The following is an 18,703-nucleotide window of genomic DNA, read 5'->3' on the forward strand; positions in this document are numbered from 1 at the left end:
GAGCCTTAGGAGTCGTAGGCTGATGATAAGGCACCAGAACAGAGGGGCCTGGGTTCCCTTTCACCATCGGGAGGAAAGCCGCCGAGGACAGAAACGCTCTGTGGGCAGCGAGGGAACCTGTACTTCAGCCGTGCCCCCTTAAGGTGCATGATAAGCCACTAGTGTCACCATGACTAGTGTAGGTAGACCCAGGCTGTAAAACAATGGAGCTTGCTGTGTTCAAAGACAAAAAGGCAAGCTTGAAAGTACCAGCACACAGCAGAAGCTCTATGAAGTGATGACAGATTTTCCAAAAAGCACAGAGAGAACGGAACACTGAAAAATCAAAAGACAGGATATGTGAAGGGAAAAGTGAGATCACAGGTATTTACTGGCATTCTAGGAAAAGTGAGAGATAATATGGAGCGGGGACAACATCTGAAACGACAGGTGAGAATTTGCCAGAACTAATGGAAGAATATCTAGATTCAAGAATCCCAGTGAATCCCAAGAATTAAAACAAAACAAAACAAAACAAAAAACAACAAAAAACCCCTCATCTACATGATAGTAAAATTGCAGAAAACCAAAGACAAGGAGACAAATGCTAAGAGAAGCCACAGAGAAAAGACAGCAGTGAGGCGGGCAGTGAGCTCTCGGCCGTGGCAGCGGGAGACGGGGACTGTGGAACCTGCTCGGTGGACTGCCACGTGCTAGAAGAAACCGTTGTCTGCTTAGAGTCTTGGTGTCAGCGTGCCCTGAGAAGGACGGGGACAGGATGACATCTTAGGACTAAGCGAAACAGGGATGGTCATCACCCGCCTCTCCTGCAGTGTTGTCTGCCCATGCAGACTGCTGGGCCCCCCGCAGACCACCTGCTGAGGCTGAAACGGAGAGGCCCAGAGATCTAGCCATGGCCCGTGACTCCCGTAGTCTCCTGCGGGTGATTCTCCAGGAGAATAAGGTAGGGCTCTGTAAGAGATCGTGCAGGACAGCCTGATGGGCGCCGGGCCCAAAAGACCTTGTGTGCAGCCTGCTGGCAACGGGGAGCCATGGCCGGTTCTAGGCAGGGAAGGGATAATGGCCGGGTTTAGACAGTTCACTCTGCAGCCGAGGAGAACACACGGCGGGGAGGGAAGGCCGGTGGAAGGAGACCCATGAGGAAGTGGCTGCAGGAACCCACGGAGAGGCAGTGGACACAGGGAAGTGTTAGGATGTGTACAGTGACCTCTCCCTGTCCCAGGGCAGCTGACCCGTGGGCAGTGGACGTGCAGGTCCAGGGCTCAGAGAGAAGCCTGGGCAGGAGCGTGAGGGTGGTGTGTGAAGCCAGGGGAAGGAGGAGGGCAGAGCAGGAGAGCAGGCCAATCCACATGACCCTGGGGACACAACAGTTAAAGAGGAAGGAGCAAAACAAGAAGCCAACACATCCACCCCTGTCGCTGTGAGCAACACACCATGTGTCCCCGCTGGCTCTCCGCACTCCGGGGCGGCCCACACGTAACTCAGGGGAGGCAGGGTCCCACCCAGGACACGGCAGCCCGTGAGTGGCGAAGCCAGGACTCGACCCCCGTCGTGGGCAGGTGGAAAGCACTGGGCCTGCCCTGTGACTGCAAAGCCTGCCCGAAACGGCTGCAGCAGCTTCCCACCGAGCAGGCTCCCAGAACAGCTGACCTTGCTGTCTGCACATACCTCTCTCCCTCCAGAAGTCTCTGGGGCCTTCATCTGGGGGAGAACAGGGCAGGGGTTATTGATGCTTTTTCTGCATCTGATTTTCCTCCTTTAGCCTGTGGGTGGCACGGCTTATGTTAGTTTTCAAAGGCTAACCCAGCCTTGCACGCCCGGGATGGGTCCCACCGGGTGGCGGTGGCAGTGGCGGTGTTTTCCTACATTGTGGGATTCGACGTGCTAGTGCTTTGACACCTGCCGCCTCTGTTCATAGCATCCTGGTCTCCCGCGCTTTCCTGGAGCCTCTGTGGAACTTGGGAGTCAGGGTGATGCCTCACCAGATGAGCATTCTGGCCCTCCTTTCCTCCGAGTGTCTGCTAAGCTCACCAGCGCACCCATCCCAGGCCCCCTGCTCTGTTTCGGAAAGCTATGAACTACTGACTCCGTTTCCTTATCAGAAACAGGCCTATGGGGGCGCCTGGGTGGCTCAGTGGGTTAAGCCTCTGCCTTCGGCTCAGGTCATGATCTCAGGGTCCTGGGATTGAGCCCCGCATCGGGCTCTCTGCTCACCAGGGAGCCTGCTTCCCCCTCTCTCTCTGCCTGCCCCTCCGCCTACTTGTGACCTCTCTCTGCCAAATAAATAAAATCCTTAAAAAAAAAAAAAAAAAAAAAAGAAGCAGGCCTATGGAAATCCTCCATTTCTTCCTGGGTGAGTTTTGGCAGATTGTGTCTTTCAAGGGATCGACCTGTCTCATCGAGGTCAAGTCTGTGGCAAGAACCCGCTCACAGGACCCCGTCCATTATTCCTGGCCGGTTTCCCATGTCCGCGGAACCTGCAGCGAGCGCCCCACTTTGATTTCGGGGGTTAGTCCTTTGTATGCCCTCTCTTTTCCGTAGTCAGCTTTTCAATTCCACTTACTGATCTCTTCAAAGGATCAGCTTTTGGCTTAGGTGATTTCCTCTACTCATGTCCTGTTTTCAATTTCACTGATCTTGGCTCCAATTTTGACTCCCCTTTTCTTTCTGCCTTAGATTTATTCTTTTTCTATTCATCAAAGGTACAGCCTATTGATTTGAGATGCTCATTTCCTAATCTCTGCGCTCAAGGCTGTAACCTTCCCTCTGAGCGCTCTGCTTCATCCCACAAACTTTCATAAGTTGTATTTTTACTTTCTTTTAATTAAAAACGTTTCTAAATTTCTCTTGAAAGTTCTTCCTTGACCGTGCCAGCTGCTTCAGAACTCCAGGACACTTACCTGTGGGAGGCAAAGGGGAGAATCTCCATTTCACAGATGAGAAAACAGGTTCCTAGAGGTAGCGACATGCCCAGGGTCCCATGGCCCGGAGGTGGCAGAGCTGGCCCCGGTGTAGCCATACAGCCCCTGGGCACCGGCCCGGGTCCCGACTCCCTGCCACGCCACCAGCAGCAGCTCTTCCTGCCCGGTCAGCTGAGACGGCAAGCTGTCAGTCACTATGAGTGTATGGTGATCTTGGGGGTTCAGAGGCTGGAGGCCTGGCCTTGGTCCAACCCGGGGTCACAATCACTGGGGGCTGGAATCCAGGGCCGGACACGCTCCAGCCTGAGCTACTGGCTCTCTGACATCAAGGCATCCCTGGGGCACAGTGGGTCCAAGTGGAGATGCCCCAACACACACCCATGAAGCACGTGGCTGTTCAGCAGAGAAATCCTTCTGCAGATGTTTCTCCAAGCCCCATCAGGCCCAGAACCTAACCCCCAGGGCTGTCTAACACAGGCTAACTCAGTGGCACTGCCAAACAACATTTATTTTGAGTAAAAAACAAGCCACTTCCTTCATCATACATCAAGATGGACTCATCAACCTGGCTGGTCCCACCTGGTTCCGGTCTCCCCAAAGATCCCTCGCACCACCAGACTGGCCAGCGCTCTCAGGACAACAGGGTCCCAAGGCACAGGGGAGGGGGGCCCGGGCACGTCAGCCCGGGGCTGCCTCAGTAGCAGTCGGCCTCATTCTCCCCCAGGATGCCCACCGTGGCCAGCATATCCTGCAAGAGTGACTGAGGGCTCTTCTCCACGTGGTCGCTGCTCTCGGCCAGTGCCCCCCGAAGGCCCTCCAGGTCCATCGACCTCAGCACGGCCAGCACAACCTCGGGCTCCAGGTCCCCCAGGGGCTGGGCCTGATCGCCCGCCCGCCACCTCTGCAGGGCGGCCTCCACGGAGGCCACGTCGGGGCTGTTCCTGGGCTCCTGCAGGCTGCTGGAGGAAGCCGTCCTGGCCCTCAGGAGGAGGAGCAGATCACAGGACTTCTGCGCCACGGGTCGGTCACAGTCAAACAAGGCACGGAAGGCGAACTCGAAGAGCCGCACTCGGCAGAGTGGCTGGAGGGCCTGGGTCAGCGGGCCGGCGGGGGCCTCCACGGGTGGGGTCACGGCATAGGGACAGTGGGAGCGGGGCGGGCCCAGCGTCTGCTCCAGGAACACCAGCGCCAGCTCCAGGCCCTGGGCCCGGACCTCCCAGTCCAGATCCTGGCCGGCCACCTGGAGCACGCCGGCCACAAACTGTTCTGTGTCCCCCACCACGTCGGCATGGCTATCCCTCAGCCACTGGGTGAAGACCTGCATGACAGCCCTCCGTGGGAATCCCTCCGAGTCTGTGGACAGGATGTGCAGAAGCTCCCCGAGCACGCTCTTCTGGAGGACAGAGTGAGAAGCAATGGGAGGGGACAGGGGAAGGCAGGCCCCCAATGACGGGCACACAACCCCCCGCCCCCCAGGTGTGGCGTGAAACCTGCTTTTCCCCTCAGGCCCCATTTGCTCATGTATCAAACAAGGGTAACCACACCCAAGTGACAGGGTGCTTGTAAGAAGAGCCAGAGATTCAGAGAATGTGTGTGACGGAACCCTGGTCCCAGACCGACCGACACTGGGCAGCCAACCCACTGGGCCCTGCACATCAAGACAGCTCCCTGGGGACCCACCGCCTCCTACCTGCTGGCCCCCTGGGTGCTCAGGGATGGCGGGGGGGACACACAGCCCCTGGCTGGAGAGCTGCCCCATGGCAGTCACTGCACTGGCTCGGACGTAACTCTCAGGGTCTCGCAGGAGCTGCTCGGTGAGCCTGGGCACCTCCGAAGCGAGGAGCGCGTGTCTGAAGCCGGCCTGCGCTGGGGGTCCAAGTGGCCACAGGTGGCTGTGACTAAGGCCAGAGCCTGCAGCCTCCTCCCTCGCTTCTCCAAGGGCAGCCACGGTGCTCTACTTCCCGAAGCCAACAGGAGACAGCCGGCGTGCCGAGCCTGGGCCCCCTCCCGCCTGGCACTCACCTCCCCAGCGTCTGGTCATCTGGGTCAGGAACTCGAGGCCGGAGTCCCTCACCTCCCAGCAGGGGCTGCACAGACGCTTCTGCAGCACAGGGAGCAGCTCTGGGGCAGGAGGGGCCGCTCAGAGGGGCCCAGGCCAGGCCCGCCCTGCCCCCAACCGCTCACCCCGGCAACCCCCTCGCTTTACCTGGGGAGGGCCCAGATTACCTCTTAGGAAGAGCAGGGCGTGGGAATCCAGGTCCAAGCAGCCGGGGGTCCTGGGGGAACTCAGGAGCCACCTGAACGTGGCCTGGAAGGCCTTCTTCAGAACCTGGAGCAGGCAAAGCGCGCTGCAGGGCCAGGGGCAATGAGGGGGTAGCTGGCCTGCCTGTCCTGGTCTGCCTATCCGGTGCTCCTACCCCCGCTCTGGGACACGAGATGGAGCCCCAGGGGCAGGGAGAGGGCAGCAGTGGGTTTCGTTTTTATGAGGCAGGAGCCCTGGGCAGCGGCAGAGCTGGCATTCCGGGGCCCAAGACAGGAGGAGGCGGCCGCTCCCGTCAGGATGCCCCCCTCTTGCACTGGACAAACTCTGCAGGACCCCTTTCCTCAAAAGCCCAGGAAGCCACCAAGCCTGCTGTCCCCACCTCCAACTGCCAGCTCGATGGCAGGGGTGCTCTCACCGCACCCGCCAGAGCGCAGCCACCGTGGGCAGGATGAGGACTATGTTTGCAGAAAACGCTGACAAGTAGTTTGGACCCCAAGGGCAGGGCTCGACTGGCTGCAGTCCCCACTCTCCCGGGGAATTAATTTCCTGCTCCCCATGGCTCAGCCCGCCCGGTGCTCAGTCCTCCCCATCGCTGGGCCTGGGTTAAAACCTGTGCTGCCGCCTGCCCCTCACTCTAAGTAGAGACTCTGGGGGCGCCTGCAGGGCTCAGTCAGCTAAGTGTCCGACTCTGGGTTCTGGCTCAGGTCACGATCTCAGGGTCGTGAGACGGAGCTCCACGCTCAGCACGGGGTCTGCTTGGCACTGTCTCCCCCTCCCTCCGCCCCCTCCCTGTTCTCTCTCCCAATAAATCTGGAAAAAACAAGCCACTGGCCCTGTAGCAGGCCCTGCTCTGAGAGGCCTGCAGGGTGCTCCCCACACGTCTCCCCCATCCTTCCCTCCCTCCCCCTGCACCCCGTGCCTGTACCGTGGGGCTGGAGTCTGGGCTCCTGAGATATTCCAGAAGGACAGCAAACACCTGCGTCACCAACTCTGGGGGGCCTGAGACAGACATGGAGGAAGCACCCAACCCTCCCCACCAGGGGCCTCCCCAGCGCGAGAGCACGTCAATCCGTGGAAAGCAGGGAACAGAACCCGTGGGCCGGCCGAATCCCACCCCTGCCCAGAGAGGACACGTGGAGGACGGTGGTCCTGGCACAGCAGAGCAGCAGGCAAGCAGGGCCCATGGGGCGCTCTGGCTTACCTGTCTCCTGAGACAGCGTCCCCAGGAAATCGAGGGCCGCCCGCTGGACCCGCACACAGCCCAGCAGGAGTGCGCAGAGCTGGCGCCCTGCGTCGGAGGCAGGGCTCCCAGAACCCCCGCACAGCTGCAACAGGGTCACCGCAGCCCCCAGCAGGGACGCCTGAGGCCAGGGGCAGGGGCGCTGGGGCTGGGGGAGAGGGAGGGGTCAGCACAGGCCCCGGGTCCTGCTGCTGCCACGGACACGGGCCCAAGCTGCACTCACCAGGGGCAGCAGCAGCTCCAGGTGGGCCAGGGTCCGGCACAGGAGACCCACACAGGCTGCCTTGGAGGGCAGGAGCATGTCGGCCGTCATGGAGTCAGCCACGGTACTGTCCAGCAGGCCTGCGGGCCCAGCCAGAGGCAGCACCCAGTCAGCGGGCCTCCCACATGCCCCTGTAGGCCTCGGGGCTGCCGCTGCATGCTGGAAACCAGCACCGGAGGCTCCCAGCAAGGGACGTGCCCAGGGTGACAGGGGGTGGCCAGACCTGGGCTCTGGTTCTGTCTGCAGGGCTCATGAGCCATTGAGCCCAGTCCTCCCCACAACCCGTTCCTGGGCTGGTCCCGCTGCTCAGCAGACTGGTCCCTACACACAACACAGGGGTCCCAGGCACAAGCGGGTCCCCTTCGCTGACCCTCAACACACCGTGCAGCAGAAGCAAGACGAGTCACAACAGGGGAAGCCACCACTCCACCACCACCCTGGTCACAGAATTGGGACGCATCCAGGGGACAGTTGGTGGGCCTATTGTGGGCCAGGAACCGCCATGTGGCACGGGCCCATGCAACCACCCAGCTTGCTCTGGGGCCACCTCAGATACCACCCACTGGGGGTGACGCTGCCCCATTCATCCCACAGTTGGAACAGGAAACAAGCAACAGATAGGCCCAGGGCGACAGCCCTACCCAGGACCCTGCATTCTCAGTCAGGGCGGAGAGCGGGGTACCCTGCTGCCTACTGGCCTGCCCCGCCACCAAGGATGAGCTCCGGACCCCAGCAGCCTGCCCTCCTGCACCTGCCCACCCTTAGGAAGCAGCATACCTGAGGGTCCGGGGCCCTGAGCCGTGGCTTTGAGGACACAGGCCAGAGGCTGGAGGAGGACAGCAAAGGCCTGCGCCCTCAGTGCCTGTGGACTAAGCACAAAGGACATGGTGAGCACCCTTCTCGGCCCTGGGCTGAGCCGGCTGCCCCCTGACATCCTCAGCAAGTCGCATCCAGACACCCTCCTGAGGAACAGCTTTCTTGCAAGCACCATGCCCAGCACTCAGGCCACCGGCACACAGGCCGCCAGCGTGGGACTCCGAGGAAGCTCCCCAGGCCCCAGAAACAGACCCTAGAAGGACGGGCCACACCTGCTCCAATGGACAGTGTCTGCTAAGGGCCAGGGCGACGGGAGGCCCAGCTCCCAGGAGCATTTCTGGGGCTCAGGGTCAGGTGGAAGGCTAAGCCAGCACAGAATTCTGCCTCCAGGCTGGCTGCCTGGTCCTCCCCCTTCAGACCAATTCCTCTCCCTGAACATCTGGAGAGCTGGAGCCCAGAGCCAGGCTTACACTGTCCTCCCAGGCCCGGCAGCAACGTGGGCCAACGTGACCACCTCTCATCTGCCCAGAACCCTGGAAAGACTCCCTCTTTCTTTGCATTTCTCTGGACCCCTGCCTCCTTCCCTCTCCCTGTGGGAGGCTCTCTAGCCACTCCTGTCTACCCAGGGCCCCTAGAACCCACACCAGCAATGTGCACAGCATGCTAAGGCCACTGGGAGGGGAGCAGAGGGCAGCTGAGCAAGCAGATCCTGGGTATAAATCTAGCCCTGCTCTGACCAGAGCAGCCCAAGACTCTGTTTCATCTCTGGGGAACCTATAAAGCTTTTGTTTGAAAACGTTCTTCTGTCTCTACAACATGCAGAGGCCACAGCCTCCAGCAAGGCCTTGGCAATGACCCAAGTATGGCCTGGCCACACCCTGCTGGCCGCCTCTGACCCTTCTCTGGTTTCAGGAACTCCCCAAAAGCTCCTTGACCATGGGGCCCATGCCCGAGACCCTCCTGTCTGTCCTCACACAAGATAAACCCCAATCCTTACCAGTCCTGCAGTTTCAGGATCCCTAACGCCAACAGCCCTGCTTGGGTGGGGCTCAGATGGCTCAGAGTCTGAGCCAGCGTCTCCCACAGGCCACAGCTAGAAGAACTCAGCCCAGGAGAACTGCAGAGAAGCCCAGAAAGAAACTCAGTTCTCAGTCCTGCCCACCGAAGCCCACGTGCTGCCAGTACGTCCAGCGGAGACAGAGTCCTTCCTAGGTGTGCAGGCTTTCAGACCCCCTCTGGCATCCCCTGCCCCCCCGCATGCCCTGGGTGAGCCCACGAGTTGCAGCCCCAGGTCTAAGAGGTACCCTAAGACTTCCCAAGGGAAACAGCACCCCCAATGCCTGCCCACCCCGGCTGCACCACAGAGGAACTGACCGGGCCACACTGAGGAGGAGATCCACAAGCGAGTGTGCAGCTGGCACGGGGTCCTTCTCCAGCAGAGCGGCCACGAGCGGATGCAGCCGCACCCACAAAACTTGCGTCCAAGGGTCATGGCAGTGACCGAACGTCGTGGTCAGGACGTTCAGAGCCTGTGTGATCTGCGGGGCGGCCATGGAGCGCAGGGACTCTTCGATGTGACCCACGATCTTCTGGGCACACGCCGGCCAATCATCAGCCTGCAGGCCGGGGAGCCCCTCGGCCGGGCCTCGCATAGACAAGCTCAGAATGTGCACCAGGAGCTGCCCGGCTGCCGAGGCCACAAACAGGCTGGAATCTCCCTGCAGGGAGAAGATGGTGTCAACGGCACCTGGGGTCGGGGACAGGGCGGGGAGAGAAGAAAATGGGGTTCAGCTGGGACAGAACCCAAGGGAGAGGGCAGATATGGTAACAGAGCCAAGTGGCTTGCTCGGCCCTGCCTCCCATCCGCACAGTGGCTGGGCACCGGAGCGGGAGAGCTCCCAGGGCGGCAGCCTTAGACCCCTGCGAGGAGCCTTTCGATCCTAATTAATTTCCAAGTCACCCCAACTGCTGGGTCTGTCCTGCGAGCTAAGGAAACCGCAGTGACCTCGGGCCTCCAGCCCCCCACTCCCCATGACCCCGTATGCTCCTCACAGCAGCCCTGTGACATCACAGCCACTTCCACAGACACGCAAACGTGGCCCAGCAAGGTGCCGTGATGTCAGCAGGGTCACACGGATGCGGCAAGGCCAATGGCCGAGGGCGGACCAGGCAGGGGACTCACCGCAGTCCGCCAAGAAGTGCAGGGCACTGGGATGCTGCGCCAGGGAGCGCAGACCCTGGATCCAGCCGCTGCGGACGGTGGGGGCAGTCCAGGCGGCTCCCCCCAGGGGGCCTGCCTCCCCAAAGAGCCTGGGTAGCAACTCCCCCTGCTGGGAAGCAGAGAAGGAAGAGGTGACCAGGGCCCGTTCCAGGAGAAGAGCAGATCAGAGATGGTTTTGCTGTTGTTTGGGGGTCAAAGCACTTCTCTGGGACTTTCTCACTTGCTGCCAACACAGGCTTCTGGGAAGTGGCAGGTGACCACCAGTGCCAGCCCCAGCAGCCCCAGCAAGATCACGTCTGCCGACCAGGGGACAGCTTTGGGAGAAGAACTGGGTTATAAATCAAATTTCATCAACCCTGTTGGTTGTTTACTTCAGAAATCCTCCCCTGAAAAGAGCACCGTTAAGTTTCCCCTCCGAAAGTCCAACTCTGACCAGGACATTGTGCTCCAGGACCCCGAAGGTCTCCACAGCCTATCAAACTCCTGAGCTGAGCAGGCAGGGTCCACCAGGGCACCCACCCTCCTCCAGGTATCCCCCACTCCGGTGCCTCAGCACACCTGCTGCAAGCCCACCACCCTCACAAAGCTGACACCCCACCCCCAAGCTGGCAGTGGCTAATACCCCCACCCAAGCTCCACTGGCTGTGGATGCCCACGGGACTATCACGCGTTGTCCTACATTTGCTGCCGGTGTGTGACATTCTCATTCACTGCTAAGTTTCCACACGGTGTGTGGGAAACCCGGCGCTGCCTCTTACCAAAGGCACTGCTGGCTGGTGCAGCCATTCACTCTGAGCCTCCGTGCGCCAAACCAACGGCGGTCAGAGCCTCTGCCTGCCTGGGCCAGGACCCAGGGCATCCTGTTCAGCTACGGCCTGACCCTCAAGCTACAAGGAGCCCTTCTGATCATCTCCAACTCCAGGATCTGGGACAGCGAGACCCCAGAGACAGATGCCAACTGCTCACGGACATGAGTCTAACTCTACAGAGGCCACGGGCCCCTGAAGGGGTGCCACTGCTGGCGGCTCACAGGGAAGGCACCTTGTGGGAGCCGTTGTCTCCGAAGGGGGACCATCCCAAAGTGAGGGCCCCTCGCCAGCAGGGGGAGGCGGGGCACAGAGGCTCGGCCCCTTGCCTAGCTTCGACCATCTGCATGTCCTCTGCCTGGACACTGTCAAGTGCAGCTGGCTGATGAGGAGCCCGTGGCGCTTAAGACACCCCAGGAGTCTGTGCAGGGGTAGCTGGGAAGGGAACAGAAGGTCACCCAGTGCCGTGGGCTCCGGAGCAGGGAGAGCAGCCTCTCCCTGCAGCTGAGAGCCCGTCCCCGGCCCAGGCCCCTCGGCCCTGAGGGAGCCAGCGGCAGACTCCTGAAGGTCTAGTGTGAGCGCTGCCACTTCTGCAGGGCTCCTACATTAGGCCTCCCCCATATCCTCACCTGCGAAATGAAGACCGCTGGTCTGCTGACTGGCCGGGCTGCCAGGATGAAACGAAAGGGCTTCTGCAAACCCCGAAGAGCTTTACAAACCGCAAGGCACCACAGGTGTGCGTGTGTGATCATATGTGTCACGCGAGCACAGCCAGCACAGATTTATGCCCCAAGACACGCATTGGTGCGGCCAGAGAACACCCTGTAAGGTGGGTCCACAGCAAGCTGTGCCTCTGGAGAACACTCACAGCCGGACTGAGGAGCGCCCACAAGCGGCCTCCCAAAGCTACTGAGGGGACACATCCCTCCCCGCTACTGTCTTCTCTTCAAGCAGCCACATCACAGCATGGCCTTCCTGGGGCCTTGGGCACATTGGGTCAGAGAAAGCTGATGTGCCCTCCCACAAGCTGGGGAGGCTCCGAGGTGCCCAGAGATGCCATCGCGGGCCAGACAGGCTGCCATCGGGCGTCGCCTAACCAACCCAGCTGTGCCCATGCAGGAGGGTGCAGAGCCATAAGACACACGGCTCTGGGGGCTCTCTAAGCTCCATGCCTTAGTACTACATAGAAATTCTTATGAGTCATTCATTCATTCATCCAACAGGACCAAGTGTGAGACCAGTGGTCTTGGTTAAGCCTTGTGACATGCACAGCCCTCCTCTCTGTCACAGGAAGAAACCAAGGCTAAGAGGGCTCATGATCTCGGGCAAGTCCACACAGCGGGCCAAGTGTCAGAGCTGAGTCAATCCCAGCTCTGATTCCAAACATCTGACCCTTTTACCCCAACATCATTCTGGGCCAGCTTTTCAAAGAAGGATCCCACTCAGGAATAAAAACCTGGTGCTACGAGTCACAGCACGGGGCAGCGCACTTCAGAGACCAAGGGGCCACGGCGGCCGCCCTGTTTTGTGCACCTGCACAGAAGTGAGCTGTGCACTTCTCAGCGGGACACTGAGGTGGCAGGACCCAGGCTCACCTGAAGATACTGGAAGCAATCTTCCTGGGCTGCAAATACCCCCGTGAGGCGGAGTGAGAAGGAGAGGACTCTGGAACTCAGGTCCTGGGGTTTCAGCACATGGCACAGCAGCTCCACGAGGCAGGGGTTCTCCTGCAACAACAGGAGACTGGACCCTGGGGGCAGGCCCAGCCAGAGAGACGGTCACCGGGGCACCGTGATGCAGCTTGCCCTAAAGGACCATTCTTTTTTTTTTTTAAATACAGTTTATTTATTTGAGAAAGAGAGTGCACATGCGCACACGCAGGAATGAGTGGGGGGAGGAGCAGAGGGAGAGAGAATCCCAAGCAGACTCCCGTCCGAGCACAGAGCATGACTGCTTGATCCACGACCCTGAGATCATGATCTGAACCAAAATCAAGAGTTGGATGCTTAACTGACTGGACCACCCAAGTGCTTCCCCACCTTTAAGTTTTATTTATTTAAGTCATCTCTACACCCAAAGTGGAGCTCAAACTCCTATCCCTGACGTCAAGAGTTGCACGTTCTCCGACCCAGCCAGCCAGCCCTTCCCCTAAAGGACCATTCTGGCATCTTCCAGACCTCTATCTCTCCCACTGTTAGATTTAGCAATCCTACGGGAGGAAATATTTGCGACAACCACAAAGGAGTCACGACCTGAACTCAATGGGAGGGCACAAGCTAGAAAGGCATCACCCCCACATCAGGTAAGGGACAGGATAGGAAACACAAGGGCCCAGCACACCAGAACGGGCCTTCTGTTGCTGCTGATTACAAAAGAGAAATGCAAATTAAAGCAGGAGACCGCCTTCCCTCTCAAATGGATGCTTTCTCTTACACTGTGACTACTGTTTGCAAGAAGTACAATGGAACAGCCATCCTTTCCCAGACAAGCACCGGAAATGTCTGTACTCCACAATGCTGCTGTCCGAAGGCACCCAGGTGGGCCAAGGGAAATGTGGGGCGCAGGCTGGGAGGGTTTCCCGTTGAGAGGCCCTTGCAGACACAACCACCACCGACTGTGGTTCAGTGAGAAGGAAAAAGACCGGAGTGAAGAAGAGAGAGCAGGAATCCGAGAAACCAATAACCACGTGGGTGAATCTAAAAGGCATCAACTGGGGCACCTGGGTGGCTCAGTGGGTTAAAGCCTCTGCCTTCGGCTCAGGTCATGATCTCAGGGTCCTGGGATCGAGCCCCGAATTGGGCTCTCCGCTCAGCAGGGAGCCTGCGTCCCTTCCTCTCTCTCTGCCTGCCTCTCTGCCTACTTGTGATCTCTGTCTCTGTCAAATAAACAAAATCTTTAAAAGGCATCAACTTTACAAATGGAACAACTTTTGATGGGTTTTAAAACAAGACAGAATCAAAATTCTAGAGAATGGTAACTCGGAAGATTGTGCTGGGCTGGAGATAAAGTGCCCTGAGATCCTCGTGTTGATGGGATGGACAGAGATTCTAGTTAACCTCTGACTTTATTTTAACTTTTGACTTTTTAAATCCAGTTTGTGTGTGAACGTAACCACTGAAGAACAGAAGTGGATGGCATAACTTCAAAACCAGAAAATGAAAAAATTTTAAAAGCAAAAGTTTTATCAATCCAATGGAGGCCAGAAAAGGAGGAAAAAGGAACAAAGACAAGGTATGGGAAGTTCTAAAAGAAAATGCAAAAGAACACAGGTTCAAACAGAACATTTAGCTTGACAAATGAAACAGATTGTCTATTAAAGAATTGCTCTTATTAAAATGAGAACAATCCAGGGGCGCCTGGGTGGCTCAGTGGGTTAAGCCTCTGCCTTCAGCTCAGGTCATGATCTCAGGATCCTGGGATCGAGCCCTGCATCTGGCTCTCTGCTCAGTGGGTAGCCTGCTTCCTCCTCTCTCTGCCTGCCTCTCTGCCTACTTGTGATCTCTCTGTCAAATAAATAAAATCTTTAAAAGAAAAAAAAAATGAGAACAATCCAGCCACGCAGCGTTTGCCAGAATCGGGGAAACAGGATGACGTGAGAGGGCTGGGGGCACAGCGGCCAGGGCACGGCGGCAGCAAGAGGAACGGCGACAAACCAGACGTGAAAGCAGAAAGCGTGATGGGTGCCTTCGGGAGAACGTCGCTATTCAAAGCTGGAACAGCCTGCACCCGCACGGGCCTAAGCTAGCTTCGAGATCCATAGAGGAAGACACAGAACGGAATCTCAGAGAAAAACTGCTGAATCCACTATCTCAGGGTAGGGTTTTCCTACCTCAAAAACAATCCAGCAAAGCGATGAGCAAGAACACAGCGGGCCTGCACCACGGACAGCTGAATAAAGAGCCATCGTGCGGAGCACCGAGGCCGACAGAGCCCAGGCAAGCCAGGGGAGAGGTGAACTGTGGACGCACCCCGCTTCCTGGAAGGGGGGCACCGGGGCTGCAGAATCACACTGTGCCAATGCTCGTACCGCCCTGGCTGTGAACTCACTGAAAACCAACCATCTGTACACTCTGCGTCAGGCCCGTGGTATGGGAATTACGTCTCCAAGAAACCTGTCTGAAAGGAATTTTTAAAATCTGACGACAAACTAGGCCACAGCTGAGGACTCTACAAATACCAGAAGCACAGTAGGTATGATGTCTACAGAGCATCTGTGGAAACTGTCTGTGGGCTCCACCACGATAAAAACCCTGATGGGTACAGAGAAATCAAAATATGCACGTTTTCCAAGTCCAATGAAACAAGTTAGAAGTCAAGGGTAATAAGACTGAAGAAAACCCCACACTGTGAATCTAAAAGATACCCTTTTAAATCCCTTGTGTGTGAGGGGGAAAAAAAAACACCATGATAGTACGATATACCCGAAAACAAACGACAGAAGCACCTCGCAGTAAAATGTGCAGGACTAAGCTTCCAGAGAAGTATGCAGCCTTTCGTGCATGTATTAGAGAGGAGAGACGGAGATGCTCAACTCCAAGGAGAGGAAAAGAGCAGGATACACCAAATGAAGAGCAAAAATTACTGACATGGGCTCTATCCTAAGGCCCCTGCCAGCCAAGAGATCAACCATGAAGAGATCAACCATCGACATGAAAAGATTTCCACAGGAAGAAAGCCGAGTTATTTATAATAAGAAGCATCAGAAACACAAATACCTAATGACAGGGGTGTGGTTATATAAAATATAGTCCATTCACACAGCGAATGAACAGAGTTGATAAAATCAACATGTTCTACACAGAAAACTCCCATTATAACGGTAACAGAGAAAGAGCAAAACACGATGTTATGTTTATGGTGTGACTTCATTTTTATAAGAAAAACGCAGCTTTGGGGCACCTGGGTGACTCAGTGGGTTAAAGCCTCTGCCTTCGGCTCGGGTAGTGATCTCAGGGTCCTAGGACTGAGCCCGGCATCAGCTTCGGGCTCTCTGCTCAAGGGGGAGCCTGCTTACCCCACCCCTCTCTCTGCCTACTTGTGATCTCTGTCAAATAAATAAATAAAATATTGGGGGAAAAAAAAAAACCCGCAGCTTTGGGGCACCCGAGTGGCTCAGTCAGTTAATTGTCTGACTCTCGATTTCAGCTCAAGTATGCTCTCAGGGTCGTGGGATCAAGCCCCTCGTGGGGCTCCACACTCAGTGGGTAGTCCACTCAAATTCTCTTTTCCCTCTCCTTCTGCCCCACCACCCGCTTGCACAAATGTCCTCTCTCTCTCAATAAATAAATAAAAATCTTTAAAAAAAAAAAAAAGAAAAAGATAAAAACAGCTTTATGATGTGTTAGGAAAAGGGACTGAGAAGAAATTAAAAAGTTGATAGTGGTTTAGTTTTCCTCTTTACTCCTTTGTGTTGTTCAAGTTTCACCTAAAGAATCCGTATTAGTTTCAAAATAACAACAAGTGGTTTCTTGAAACAAACAAGTAAATGCCAACAGTAACAACAAAGTAAGTTCCTCTGCAGTTACCCAGTGTTAACTGAACAAGAGGAGGCCTGAATCAGGGCTGGGAGCAGATCAGAACCTCAAGATATAACTGTCCCCTGCTCATTCCCTCAGGCTTCAACCTGATGTGTCCCCAACTAGCCAGAGGGGCTCTCTAGGATGTGAAGGAAGGGAAACAAAGGGTCACCCCTTCCCCTGCACAGGCACCCTCTGGCCTCCGGGAGACAGTCAACAGCACCACCCTCCCCCTTACCAGCTTCAGTTATGGTTTTAAACCAGTCCAGCAGCTTCTCCAAACAGGTGTCATCTGCCATGGGCTGCCTGGGGTCTGCCAGAACGGCACAGAGAGCCGGGAGGAGTTGGGAGCACTCTGGGTCCATGGTGAGGCTGGAGAGTCCTGCAAAGAAAACGTCAGAGCCAGGTCCCACCCACGCTAGCCATAGGTAGCCCCTGTGTCTCCTTGGGCCAGGCGCTGAAGACGGTCGTCCCCTGAGGGCGCTGCCGGGATGTGATGCAAAACCTCAGCCTGGGTGGCGCTGGTCAGGAGCAAGCAAGGCCCTGAGTTCCGGCCTCCTGGGCTGGAAAGGGGCCTAAGGAGCTCGGGGCCTGCCAACCTCGGACAGCGCGTGAGCCAGTTAGGGGTGTGTGCGCGCGTTCTGGTGCCAGCCACGCGCACGGGGCACAGCGTCTCTCTAGGGGTCGGAGCGTCTGCATCCGACACCCCAGCAGCCAGCAGCGCGGGGAGGCGGAGGCGTTCTGTCCACTGTCAGTCCCTCCCGGGCCGGGAAGTGCACCTGCGAGTCCTGCCGCCAAGGGGCCGGGAGCCCCTCAGTCCTGCGGTCAGGGCGTGCTCTCTCGGGAGGCTGGGGGTGGGCAGGGACTCCGTCGCAGTCCGTCCCCGGTGATGCTGGTTCCTTGACGAGGGAGCCCTCGCTGAGGGAGCAGCCGCGGCCCGGCCGGCCGACGGGCGCAGAGGGGGCACGAGACCAGGACTCCACCCGGGAGGCCGCCCAGGCTGCCACCGCTCCCGGGGCCCACGGCTCACCTGCTCCGCGTCCCTCGGCCGCCGCAGGCACCGCCCCGGACCGTGCCACTTGCCTGGTCTGGCGGGAGCGCGCAAAAGGACAGCTGGCCACGGGAGACCCTCAAAGTCCCCGGAAGGCCACTCTGGGAGCCGCGGGAACCCACACTTGGGGAACGAGCTCAAACTGAGTAGCGCTAAGCCAGGTCAGTGCCTCACCTGTGGGCCCCACCGGTCAGTCTCACAGGGAGGCCGGTGGTACGTGCGGAGGATCCAGGGGGCATTGCGCCCGGAAGGCGGGGCTTTTTCTGGAGGAAGGGGTGGGGCCAAGGCCGGAAAAGGTGTGGTCTCGCCGCCCGGGAACCTAGAGTCTGCACTAGGGGCAGGTGGGAGGGTTGCACGACGGAAAAGGGACTTCCCCAACTTTAAGGCGAAGTCACTGGTCCTTTGGCCTCAAAACTGGATCCTCAGGGCCCATCAGCTGTGTGCCAGACTACTCAAAGCCAGTGGACAAAAACAAGCCTCATCTTGGGGTGCCTGGGTGGCTCAGTGGGCTAAGCCTCTGACTCTTGATCTCAGCTCAGGTCATGAGATCAAGCCCCACCTCTGGCTTCGACAACAACAGCAACAGAACAAGCCTTGTCTTCCCACAGTGTCAGTGTTTCAGTGAAATTTCTGGGGAAACACCAGGTACATATTACCATATACAAAGCAGAATTCCTAGGGGTACTAAACTAAAAAAAAGAACTTAAAAAAACATGGACTTTGATGGGTAAGCACTCCAGACACCCCATCCCCTTAGAACTACATGGGTGAGAAGGTTTTGACTGCACAGTTATCTTCCCTGAATTGTGATCCCTCATTGTAAAACTGGGGATACTAATATTTGCGTGATTGAGCAGTTGTGGGGGAAAAACATCTTTCAGCAGCACTGTGCTAAGTGCTTCACTTAACATAAATCCAGGTGCTTCTGTGCCAACTCTAGGAGGGTGGGTACTATTACCATCCTCACAGGTGAGTAACCTGAAGGGTAGAGAGGCTAACTCCCAGCTAGTGGGCTGACACAGTCTGGGTCTGAACCCAGGCAGTCTGGCTCCAAAGTTAAATACTATATTATACAGGTCCACCATTTCGTACCTGAAACTTTTGAGGACACGTGGATCAGAACACGTAACTATTCACACTTAAGGGAAGTTACTGGTATACACACTTTATGCAAGATTACAATCCCAGCAGTATCTCATGCCATAATCCAATGTGTTAAAAGTCCCCCCCCCCACCGTGAGATGCATTAATATACACTCCAAGTGGAATACATAAGCACTGTACATAGCCTCAGCTCAGACTTTTGTCGGCAAGGGAGTTGAGGTCAGAACAGGTTTTGCCAACAAAAAAATTTTGAAAGGCTTTTTAGAAGTTTTTAGAATTCAGAAGAGCAGATAAAAAGTGGATGTGTCTCTCTCTAACTAAACAAGAGAAAGTAAGTGAAGCAACACAAATAGAAGAGCAAGGGGATTGCAGAGCCCCAGGAGCTGAACAAGAGGTACACCTGCATAGGCAGTTTAGGTAGCAAAAGCTCTTGTCCCCTTTGTGGGCAATACCTGGAGGAAATAGATGGGAGTCATTAAGATAACCAGCTCAGTTTCTCCTGC

General features: G+C 57.1%; 1 protein-coding gene across 2 annotated transcripts; it reads right to left on the reverse strand.

The window, feature by feature from the left end:
• Positions 1 to 3,411: 3,411 nt before the first annotated feature.
• BRAT1 (BRCA1 associated ATM activator 1) lies at positions 3,412 to 17,186 on the reverse strand. Of its 2 annotated transcripts, none has more exons than XM_080829832.1 (14): positions 17,076 to 17,186; positions 16,284 to 16,427; positions 12,125 to 12,279; positions 9,685 to 9,832; positions 8,877 to 9,249; positions 8,500 to 8,619; positions 7,464 to 7,555; positions 6,648 to 6,766; positions 6,386 to 6,572; positions 6,110 to 6,183; positions 5,148 to 5,250; positions 4,944 to 5,042; positions 4,612 to 4,787; positions 3,412 to 4,314 (listed from the first exon to the last, which is right to left on the reverse strand). In XM_080829832.1, exons 2-14 carry the CDS (start codon positions 16,408 to 16,410, stop codon positions 3,616 to 3,618), a joined length of 2,472 nt encoding a protein of 823 aa, XP_080685958.1. In that variant the 5' UTR covers positions 16,411 to 16,427; positions 17,076 to 17,186; the 3' UTR covers positions 3,412 to 3,615. The 2 variants fall into 2 exon arrangements, with proteins under 2 accessions (XP_080685958.1, XP_080685959.1); XM_080829833.1 differs by lacking the exon at positions 17,076 to 17,186 and adding an exon at positions 16,825 to 16,952 and having other exon boundaries at positions 3,412 to 4,311.
• Between the last annotated feature and the right edge of the window lie 1,517 nt (positions 17,187 to 18,703).

This window comes from Martes martes (assembly GCF_963455335.1).
Source record: "Martes martes genome assembly, chromosome: 18".
NCBI lineage: Eukaryota > Metazoa > Chordata > Mammalia > Carnivora > Mustelidae > Martes > Martes martes.